This window comes from Miniopterus schreibersii (genome assembly GCF_964146895.1).
Source record: "Miniopterus schreibersii genome assembly, chromosome: X".
In the NCBI taxonomy this organism is placed as follows: domain Eukaryota; kingdom Metazoa; phylum Chordata; class Mammalia; order Chiroptera; family Miniopteridae; genus Miniopterus; species Miniopterus schreibersii.
In genome coordinates, this window is record NC_138104.1 from 13,998,030 (window position 1) to 14,010,561 (window position 12,532).

Sequence of the window (12,532 nt, forward strand, 5' to 3'; positions counted from 1 at the left end):
GGGGTTACTATTTATAGCACTTATCTACAAAAGTAATTTAAACAATGTATTGAAGATAGTGGCAATCCTAACTATGTCCTATAAGGTTGTGAGGAAAGGGCCTGTAATAAATACCATTTCCAAGAGTTAATGCACTAAAAAACCGAATGACTACTGTAATATTAACCCTGAGACTCTTGCCTGTTACATCTTAAGAAGATTGCTGTCATCAATATTCTTCTCACATACCTATATGGCCTTGCAAAAAAACTGAAAATGTTTTTAAATATCTTGGTGTACAGTAATACTTCTTTCTTTCCAAGACATTTGTGGGACACCAGCTCTCTTAGCTCAGTAACTACTGTAAGTCTGCAAAAAAAAATTAGTCTTCACGATATTCCAATGGCCACGGAGTAATCAAAAGCTAAGTTACACTCTTAATCCATCTCCAGGCTATCCCAAATGAAGAATGAGGCACTAGAGGTTTGATTACTCACTGGGGAACCCTTCTGAAGAAGGCTGAAGTGACTGATCGGTATAGGAGTCTAAAATATCCAAACAGAGAAGAAACATTCTCGAGTCTGTCTTTCTCCAGTGCTTTCCTCTCCTTTTAAGATCAAAACAAAAACCTATCCTAGGTGAAGTAGGTATGTTTAAGAAACATACTGCTTACCCTTTGAGCGGCTGAAATTTCATGAGTCAGCTATTACATGGCTGAATCTTCCATTCCTTTCTCTTTACCCTGGCCCCTACCTCACAAATACTATCTATTCTGCCTCCACAAATCAATTCTCTCTTATCCATTAGCCTATTTCAGGCCTTACTTACTCAAGATATTCTAACAGTCAATGGTCTAGTTAACCTTTTTAATCATCTCTAACACTTAATTCATAGGAAATTCATAATTTTACGATAGTCAAACAAAAAATTATTTTCTCAGACTATCCCATATCCTCCCTCAAACAAACAAAACCAAGAAATTTTCCTCAAAAATCTTAATACAGAGTCAATATACACTGGGATTAAAATCGCATGAAAATCATACTTTGAAATATTGGCAATATCCCAGTATATCCTTAAGTGTCCACTGAAAATACAATTATTTTTAAAATAAAAATCTATACACTATCAAAAGCAAACACTGACTACCATTATGTACAAGGATGTCTACCTGTTGTTTTCAAAATTTTTAGCAACCAGACTGTTTTCAATTCAAGTCTTATAAAGACCCTTATAGCAAATATGGTGTGGTAATTGTATGTGTAAAGTTAAAGGGACCCACAAGCACTTTAAAGATTCACTTCCACTGAGGCATCTTGTGAAACTAAGATGTAGTATGAAAACCACTATTACATATACTAGTTCAAATTCTTTCCAACATCACCAAAGAGTAATTAGAATAAAAGTTGAACAAGGAATATAGGCAGCTTTTAAGACAAGGGTAAAGAAAATAACTATGTTGAAGTCACTTCATGAATCAATAAGCATATAATTATTTCTGCAAAAATATGGAGAGCATGTCCCACCTTTCTAGATTTGTTTTAGCATATCATCATTTGATTTTATAATAGAAAGCTGAGATTACATCCTAAGTACTGCTGCATGATATGTAGTCCTTACTAATGAGAACACTTAACTTTTTAAGAATTTCATGACACTCCCTCAAAACAACTGCTATTGTAAAACCAACTGGGGATTCAACTGCACAGCAAAAATAATAAATTGTGCAGTATCTAAATTTAAAAAATAAATTTAAAATGTAGTACAAAAAGCATGGAATAATTAGTTACAGGGTCCAATGAGCATTAATATAAACTGTTTCAAAGTATACATACTATGCTCTATCTTAGGTATTAGATCTGCTCAAGTAGAAGTAATTTTAACTGAAGTTAATACATTTCTTATTTTGTGGAAAAACAAGTATTTAAAAATAATCGTAATATACTTACTGTAGTAGATTAAAATCAGTTGGTATTTCTGGAGCTGCTATCATTTCTTTATCATCTTCTGGAACGCCCCAATATCAGAAATATATTCATATATTTACGTGGGTAAAACAATGGTTCACTTCTTTCTTCTAAGACAGACAATTCCTTTAAAGGGGAGGAATGCCAAATCTATTATAAACACACCAAAAATATTGGGAAGGGCATCTACACTCAAAAACTAAATTCCCCTGTGCCTGTTAGTGTGTTTCAGTAAATAAGGATTTCTGTCCCTTGCATGTGACTGCTCTTTCTAGATATGGATTAGTTACAACTATTGTAGCCCCACAATAGTAACAACAGACACAAAGAAAGAAGCCTGTATTACAGATAATTATTTTAAAATTTTGTTATGATTCTCTAGCCTGGATTTAAAAAACATATACCCTAACCAGGAATAGGGTATGACTCTTTATCGGCCCCAAAATCCTTATGACGAGATTAAAACACAATACAAGATGTCTGAAAATTCTTTAACTTTTTGCTGATAGTGTACAGTACAGTTAAAAGTAGCAAACAAAAAACCTAAGATATCATTTTAAAATACTATAAAAGCAGGTTCTTCTACTGTAGAAGAAACATACAGTGCAAACCCTGGCTTATTAATAAATAACCACTTCATGATAATCCCACATTGTGTGGAATAGGGAAGGGGAGAAAATGCTAGCTCTGATCTAGTCCCTGACCCTCAAGTTTAATACCAATAATCTCATATGGACAACAGTGTGAGTTTGGCCATAGGAAGGGTAGGACTTCTAGTTTTGAAGGTCAAAGATGCGGTTCCTAAATGAAAGAATGACCTAAGAGCAAATGAAAGTCTGTAACAAAAAAAGAAAGAGAAAATAGGCTGGGTCTAGAGCTTTTAATCTTTCTTTTATAATTTTCTTATGCTTTTCTTTCCAAGTGCATCTAGTACTTGGTGGCCACCTAAAGAAAAAGCAGATAAGACTTAACATGTCCAATTAATAATAAATGTTCAGCCCAGCCGGGCATGGCTCAGGGGTTGAGTGTCGAGGATCCAGGAGATCGGGGTTCGATTCCGGGTCAGGGCACATGCCCGGGTTGCAGGCTAGGCAGCCAATCAATGACTCTCTCATCATTGATGTTTCTATCTCTCTCTCTCTCCCCCTGTCCTTTCCTCTCTCTGAAATCAATAAAGATATATTTAAAATAAATAAATAAATGTTCAAATATCACATACTAATAAACTTCTAATGATCTCTTCGAATAGAGCAGACGTTATACAAGAAACTGATAATTCAGTGTTTCCATTAATTCTAAATCTTTAAAAACATCATAAATGGCTAGACAAAACACAGCATTTCCTAGCTTACTCTAATTAAGCTACTATTAATAGCAAAATAATGAAGTAATAAGAGAAATGAGAATGAGTAATCCACAGAGTAAGCCCTGAATAATTGAGGCTTCTCTGTAACACCACTTTGAGCTTATCTTTTTATTCTAAAGAATCGTCACATTGTAAAATCTTTAGATATGACTGTGAGCCTGGTCTTCTCCTTGCAATAAATCATGGTCCCAGGATTGTTCTCCTCCAAGACCACTAATTGTTAATCTGGTTTTATTCTTGTAACCCAAGAAGTTATCTAATAGTACACCAGAATTCTGAGGCTTGCCATCACATGTAGGACACAGCTAGCTTCCTAAAAATTCAAACTTATTTTAAAAAGAAAAGTATTTTTTAAGAAAGATAGCAATTTTGTTTTTTAAAGAGAACTGGAGAGGTATAGAGGTAAATAAGTTCTAACCAACATGTCCGGTCATCTGAATGGCAAGGTGGAAAGTGCTGGCGAGGGTGTGGAGAAAAGGGCACCCTAGTACACTGCTGGTGGGAATGCAGACTGGTGCAGCCACTGTGGAAAACAGTGTGGAGTTTCCTCAAAAAATTAAAAATGGAATTGCCTTTTGACCCAGTGAACCCACTTCTAGGAATATATCCTAAGAAACTCAAAACACAAAGTAAGAAAGAATATATGCACCTCTATGTTCATAGCAGCGCAGTTTACAATAGCCAAGATCTAGAAAGAGCCCAAGTGCCCATCAGTAGGGAGAGCAGATAAAAAAGCTGTGGGACATTTAACCCATGGAATACTACGCAGCTGTAAAGAAGGATCTCTTACTCTTTGAGACAGCATGGAGGGACCTAGAGAGTGTTATGCTAAGCGAAATAAGCCAGGCAGAGAAAGACAAGTATCACATGATCTCACGCATATGTGGAATCTAATGAACAAAATAAACTGATGAACAAAATAGATCCAGAGACACAGAAGCATGGAACAGATTGACAAATCTCAGGGTGAAGGCGGGGGTGGGGGAGTGGTTGGGGAGAGCTTAATCAATGAACTTATATTAATATATGCATGGACACAGACAATAGTGTGGTGGAGGCCTGGGGTGCATGGGTGGGAGGAGGGGGAAGTCAATGGGGGAAAAAGGCAGGGGGACAATCTGTAATACTTGCAACAATAAAGAAATAATTAAAAAAATTAAAATTATCTGAGCTTCTACAGAAAAGGGAAAATTAAGTTACTTTTAGGCACTCAATTGGTTAGGAATGTCAGAGGTGTGTACCTGCTAAAGAGAGCAAACAGAGCAAAACTGAAAGCCCTAAAGAATCATCTGTATATCAAATATTTGTCTGTAACTGATCATGGCAGCCTGCAATAAAGGCTCTCCAAAAGAAAAAGAAAGAAAAAAAAAAGATGGAAAGTGCTTGCTTTGTCTGTCTGCCTACCTGCCAACTACTCTCTCTGAGCATTTTATAAAACCAAACTTGCTGCATTCCTTAAATATACAGTTTTTAAGCAGACTTTAAAGATAGTTCATAATATGTTCTCCTAAGGACCAAAAGAATATCTCAGCTCTGAAAACTAGAGAGCACTAAATAAAAAATAAGTAGTGTGATATACACTACATTCCTCTACATAGCACAAAATTAATTTCTAGTGTACAAGAAGTCTTGTCAGGTCAAATTATTTTGCTCAGTATAGGGTTATACTAATTTGTGCTTGGAAACTAGAAACCAAAGCAAACACAAAAGAAAAATGGAATTTATAAAGATGCGAGTCTCCCAGACAAGGAGCCTATTTTTTAAAAAGAAATACCATCTGACAGATTTAGAAAAAAATATTAAATTGGCCAACTCTCTATTCCCAGTAAAATACTTGTTTTTAAGAGTTTCTAAATATTAAAAATCCATCCAACCAATTAAAAATATCTACCATGTGCCAAATGCAGTGCAGCGCACTGGGCACACAGTGGTGAAAAAGGAGAGTAATGATCCTTGCCCTTATGGAATTACCTGGAACAATAAATGAGAAAATGTATTTATTCCACCCTGACCAGTGTGGTTCAGTTGGTTGGAGCATCTTCAGATATAACGAAAGGTCACGGGTTTTATTCCCAGTCAGGGCACATACCTAGGTTGTGGATTCCATCACCAGGTCGAAACTGGTTAACAGATGTTCTCTCTCACAACTGTGTCTGTCTCTGTCTCTCTCTCTCTCTCTCCCCTTCCCCCTCTCTAAAAAAAAAAATCAATAAGCATAACCTTGGGTGAGGATTAAATTTATATATATTTTTTTTTTTTTTTCTTTTCTTTTCTATAAGGCACATACCCTTACAGACACCTAATGTTAAGTAACCAAGCAATTTATATGCGTATATGTACAACCCAAGGACACAGACAATGGTGGGGAGAGGGACTGGGGAGGGGGATGGGATGGGGTGGAACGGGTCATTGGGGAGAAAAAGGGACATCTGTAATATTTTTTTAAATTAAATTTAAAAATTAAATAATAATAATAATTAATTAACATAAGAACACTATATTCCATGTATCTGAATTTTTACTATTTTAATCATTCTCTAAATAACGAATTTGCCACCAAAACAGTTCTTCGAGATTGCTCAAAATTATACATTAAAATTGCTTTGTAGTTTAAGGGGCCGAAACAATGGGTAAGTGAACACTGCTGTTTTTGGGGGACGGAAGAAGGGTTAAGAATATAAGCTTCTTCTGCAGGAAGAGCTGAGAATTTTTCCCTTTTTATTTTAAATGTCTACAGCTGTATATAAATACAGTTTGCTTCCTCCAAAGACTTATTACATTAAAAAATTCACAAATAAAGTATTTAAAAGTGTACTTAATACCATCTGACCAAAGTTGAGAAACCCCAAACTGTAAGAATATGTAATGCTCAATAAAAGTACAAGTTAAACAGGCAAACTTACCACACTATTTCTGGCTTACTGTAGGTTATTAATTTTTTAAAATATGCTCAAAGATCACAAGGTGGAGCTCTCACCTAGTGTCAAGGAAAAACTTTTGAGATTTTTATCCCATGTACCAATTCTCTGTAACTACTGTAACATTCCCACAGCTTTGGAGGGTAAAGCATAGAAATGAAACTAGCTCTAACTCTCAATCACTATTTTCCTTTTGGGGAAAAGATACATCCAATAACAAATAGCTTCTGTCTCTCCTTACTGAAAAGTAAGCGAACACATTTTGTAGATGGGTTGCATAATATACTGTAAAATCACTTCCTTAGGCTCAAGTGTATAGTATACAGCCATTAAAGGTTTATTAAATACATTCGTATATAATTACTGGATTAAAAAGTAATAGGTCATAATGGATTAAGTCTATATGTTAAATTCAAGTAAACACTCTCACAGGTACTGCTTTTGTTATAAACAGATATAAAAGCTGAAACATGATCACCATAACTTTTCAAGTTATCTATATATAATGAATATGTGTTTATAGCCTGTTACTCAAAGTTTAGATTCCAAGTTAAATTAATAACAAAAAAAATTTCTTCTTCCACTTCTGTAAAATCTGTTGATTTTTTTTCATAAAATAATCGTTTCAAAGTTCTTTTAATTCAAACCAAATGGTCTCAAGACAGAAAATAAGAAAAACTACAAAAAACAACCATCACTAAACAAGGTTGAGCATTTAAAGCAGCTGGTGTGTTACTTTCTCCCCTAAAATTACAAAAATTTTCAACTGCTAAAAGCCAGCAAATTCAGCCCTGGCCGGCATGGCTCTGTGGAATACTATGCAGCTGTAAGAAAGAAGGAACTATTATCACCCTTTGAGATAGCATGGAGGGGCCTGGAGAGTGTTATGCTGAGCAAAATAAGCAAGTCAGAGAAAGTATCACATGATCTCACTTATGTGTGGAATCTAATGAACAAAATAAACTGACAAACAAAATAGAGAGGCATGGAAACGGGCAACAGACTGACGAATCTCGGGGGGGGGGGGGGGTGCGGGAAGAGATTAACCAAAGAACTTATATGCATATATGCATAACCCATGGACACAGATAGTAGTGGGGTAAAGGTCTGAGGAGGGGGTGGGAGGGGGAGGAGGGGGTCAATGGGGGAAAAGTAGGGGGGCATCTGCAATACTTTAAACAACAAAGATAATGCAAATAGAACAATTATAACTATACGCTGTAATAAAAAGACCTTTACAAAAAAATTTAATTTTAAGCCAGATAAAGACACTACCAAAAAAACCTATAGACCAATATCCCCGATGAATATCAATACAAAAACCCTTAACTACTAGCAAACCATTCAACAGCTCATTAAAAGTACAATATACCATGACCAACTGGGATTTATTCCCAGAATGCAATGCTGGTTCAACACATGAAAATCAATCATTACAATGCACTACATTAAGAGAATGACGGACCCAAAAAAATCAATTGTGTGTTCATGGGATATTATATATTTAACCAGCAATTTTCAATCGATGTGCCAGAAAAAATTTTAAAATATGTAATACCTGACTACTTAGTCAGGGACACTGACCTCTTTTCCCTTAGATTGTTGAATTTAAAAAAATGACAATAGCTGTCCAGTGAGAATGAATCAAAATTATACCTGTATTTTTGTCAGATCAGCAAAAAATATTTTTTGGGTGTGTCACAGAACTTTAGAATTAGTTTATGTGTGCCATGAGATGAAAGGGGTTGGGAATCACTGTATTAAACAATGATGCCTTAAGAAAATAGAATGACAAATAAACCTCACAATCATCTCAATTGATGCAGAAAAAACACTTGATAAGATTCAACACCTTTTCATGATAAAAATACTCAAAAAAGTAGTAATAGAAGGAAAGTACCCCAACATAATAAAGGCCACTTAGGAAAAGCTCACAGCCAGTATCAGAAATGAGGCAAGAATGCCCACTCTCGTCACTTCTGTTCAACACAGTATTGGAAGTCCTACCCAAAACCATTAGGCAAGAAACAGAAATAAAAGGCATCCAAATTAGAAAGGAAAAAGTAAAATTATCTACATTCACAGATTACATGTTCTTATATGTAAAACACCCTAAAGATTTCACACACACACACACACACACACACACACACACACACACACACACACCCCTATTAGAACAAACAGCAGCAAAGTTGCAGGGTACAAATCAACACACAAAAAACAGTTGTGTTTCCATATACTAACAATGAACAATCCAAAGAGGTAATTAAGAAAACAATTTCCATTTACAATAGCACCAGAATAAAATACTTACTTCGAATAAACCTAACCAAGAAGGTGAAAGACTTATACACTGAAAGTTACAAAACATTGCTGAGTGAAATTAAAGCACAAATAAATGGAAAGACACCCCTTTCATGGATTGGAAGACTTAGTATTGTAAGAATGTCCATACTACCCAAAGCAATATACAGGTTCAAAACAATCCCCAGCAAAATCCCAAAAGCACTTTCTTACAGAAATACAAAAATTCATCGTAAAATTCAAAGGACTCCAAATAACTAAAACAATTTAGAAAAAAGGAACAAAGTTGGGGCAATCACACTTCCTGATTTCAAAACATATCACCAAGCTACAGTAATCAAAACAATGTAGGACTGGCATAAAGACAGACATAGAGACCAATGGAATACAATGGAAAGACCAGAAATAAATCCTGGCATAAATATTTAAATAATTTTTGAAAAAGGTACCCAGACCACTCAATGGGGAAAGGACAGTCTCTTCAACAAATGGTGGTGGGAAAACCGGATGTCCACATGCAAAAGAATGAAACTGGGCCGTTCCTTATCTCACACCATACAAAAAATTAATTCAAAAAGGATTAAAGATCTAAATGTAAGACCTAAAACTATAAAACTCCTGGGGGGGGGGGAGAAATGGGGGAAAAGCTTCATAACATTGAACTTGGCAATAATCTCTTAGATATGACACCAAAAGAACAGGGTAATAAAAGGAAAAATAAACAGGCTACATCAAAACTTTTACACATTAAAGGATACAATCGAAAAGGCAATCTACAGAATGGGAGAAAATATTTGCAAACCATATACCTGATAGGAACTTAATATCTAGAATATATAAAGAATTCCTACAACTCAACAACAACAAATATCAAATAACTCAAATTTTTTAAATGGGCAAAGGACTTGGAGCAAAACCACAATGATATATCATTCCACACCGTTTGAGATGGTTAAAATTAAAAAACAACAACACATAATAAGTGCCTGCAAGGATGTGGAAAATTTTAACATCCTTGTATTGTCGGAAGGATTGTAAAACTATGCAACTACTACGTAAAACACGAAAGTTCCTCAAAACTTTTTCAATAAAACTGCTGTATGACCCAGCAATCCTCACTTCCAGGTATATATCCAAAACAACTGAAAGCTGGGCCTCAAAGAGATAGTTGCACACCCATATACACAGCAGCACTATTTATAACAGCCAAGAGGTGGAAGCAGACCACATGTGCCCATCAACAACTTCATACATAAACAAAATGTGGTATATACATACAATGGAATATTATTCATCCTTAAGAAGGAAGGAAATCCTGTCACATGCTATAACCTGAATGAAGCTTCAGGGCATTATAATAAATGAAATAAGCCAATCAGTCACAGAGAGACAAATACAAGGGTTGGCAAAAGTAGGTTTACAATTGTTCATATGGAAAAAGACATGCAGGTTATGATTATTACAATAGCTTTGTGTACTCAACAACCACACACCTACTTTTGCCCACCCCTGTACTATGATTCTACTTGCATGAGATATCTAAAGTAATAGTCCAATTCATAGAAACAGCAAGTAGAATGGTGGTTTCCAGGGAATAAGGGAGGTAAAAAGGGGGGAGTTGTTGTTTAATGGGTATAAAGTTTCACATTTTCAAGAAAAAAGTTCCATAAATTTGTTTCACAAAAACGTCAATTTACTTAACACTGCTGAACTGCCCACTTAAAAATGATTCAAATGGCAAATGTGATTTTTTTTTGGGGGGGGGGGGTGATGCAATAAAAAATTAAATTTAAACCCCTTTATCAAACAAGCTTCCCTCATGTCACACAGACTCACAAGATTTTACCAATCACCAATGACTGGACAACACCTGTCTACTGAAAAAGGATACTACACACCATTAACTATTGGTATCTTTTGAAATATAAATCTATAAAATAAGAGGCAGACAACTGGTACCTACACTCAGAATACTTTATTTTGACAGATTTTTTTTGGTCTCCTATTTAAACTGGTGAAAATGAACCAAAGCTTATGTAACTTTATGGCAAAGGATCCAAAGAGATATACAGCTTTTCCAAAAAAACCAAAAAATCATGGAACCACCTGAACAATGCAAGCTAACAGTCACAGGGTTATGAAAATAGTCATTGAAACCCACTTAATCAATGTTCAACATTTCTCTCCCTTGTTCAAAATTTGATGGTACAAGTCTCAAAGTTACCCATAAACAGCACACAACTTAAAGCCAGAAAAAAGCAATTCCAACCTTCTACCAGCATTCAGGCAAGCTGCAGTAAAGGGCTAGCATGCTAGAATGGCATCGTGTGATGATACTAAGAATTAGGAGTCACCAATCCCTCAAATGCAGCATGTGATTCCATCCAACTTGGGGAAGAGAGCTTATTATTTTCATACATAATAAAGATAATCCACTAAGAGATTATCTAAATGTTATATATATGTAGCTAGATTACTGGTACTAGATTATTACAAGGGGCCCCACATTTTGCCCTGTATCCTATTCCATTTTAAGTGCTTTTATAAACCCATAGGTGTATTTCATCCACTTTCCATATATGCCATCCAATGGTGAAAGAGACAACAGACAACTCTCAAGCCAAGCTCTATGAAGGGAAATTTTTAAACTTTCCTAGAGCACTAAGACCAAAAAAACTACCTTTTTTCTAAACCACAACAAATATATTAATGCATCCTGCAAAATATCCCCAAAAGGATTATCTAAATGCTAAGAAAGGAAATGAGCAGGTTTACAGTTGTTCATATGGAAAATAATACAATAAATAAAAATACAATAAACTGTTTCTCATAGTCACAACTGTAAACTTACTTCTGCCCCACCCTGTACATTATTAAAGGCAAATACAGCATATAGTAGAACTAATGTTTACACGTGGTTGGTATACTTGAAAGTATACTGTAGAGAACTTAAAACTACTATCTTAAATTTATAGTTATTGCAACTTTACTTTTAAGACATAATTTGTTGTACCAATGATTTATCTGCTAAGCCATTAATCAGGAAAGAAACTTGTCAATTAGCAAATTCTTCTACAGAAAACCATTTGTTGTAAAGATCCACTTCACAAAAAGTTTTCTGCCAAATAATGTAGCAAAATCTGAGAACATGTATAAAGAGATTATTTATATGCAAGTGTCTCCCATCTTACTCTATTGCCCAGCTGGTGTGGCTCAGCTGACTGAGCGTTGTCCTATGCAAGAGGTCGCTGGTTTGATTCCTGGTCAGGACACATGCCTGGGTTGCCGGCTTGATCCCCAGTAGGGGGAGTGCAGGAGGCAGCCACACAATGTTTCTCTCTCATTGATGTTTCTCTGCCCCCCTCCTCTTTCTCTAAAATCAATAAAAACATTTTTAAAAAGAAATATTTGCCATCTTATTCTATGATTACTTTGGCAAAAATGCTCAAAATGCTCTTTTCATCAAGAAAAACAATCTCTCTCTCTCTACCATCAGCAATTATGCTTAGCATTCCTGATTAATATATTCCAAACAAAAAAGGGAAAAGGTTTTCTTCTCCAACTGCTTCTTGTAAATTATTCTGCTAATGTTTGCCAATTATTCCACTCATATCATTTTACTTGAATGTTTTACTTCATCATGTGCCCCTACCCCCACATCCGTCCTGTATGAACTGCTTTGGCCAGCAATAACAACTCAGTAGGTATTCAATCGTATTTCACCTGTCTCTTTTTCTGTCCGAAGTCACAGAGCAACAAGTAGTTTCTCCGCTGCTGAAGTGGCTATATAATGATTAACATAGTTACTAGTGAACCTACCTCACTAACTCATATTGATCAAACTTACACATCATGAAATGGTTCAGCATTCAGCGTGGCAGATTCAACTCTCACACCATGAAATACATCATCAACACAACTCTTAATATTTCTACTATGTCTGGCACTTAATATCAATGTTTGCAACAAATCGTGTTGATCAGTATGCTACTTCG

At 35.4% G+C, this 12,532-nt stretch overlaps 1 protein-coding gene across 6 annotated transcripts in view; it reads right to left on the reverse strand.

The window, feature by feature from the left end:
* STAG2 (STAG2 cohesin complex component) overlaps window positions 1–12,532 on the reverse strand; it is a gene marked incomplete at its 5' end in the record, with an annotated part of 116,844 nt that overhangs the window by 67,297 nt on the left and 37,015 nt on the right. For 5 of the 6 annotated variants that reach the window (XM_081125566.1, XM_081125571.1, XM_081125569.1 and 2 more), the window contains one exon: window positions 1,929–2,072. The exons of the other annotated variant lie outside the window; for it this stretch is intronic. In XM_081125566.1, coding sequence (XP_080981692.1) covers window positions 1,929–1,972 — 44 coding nt within the window. The remainder of the gene's footprint in view (window positions 1–1,928; window positions 2,073–12,532) is intronic. 6 annotated transcript variants of the gene reach the window in all.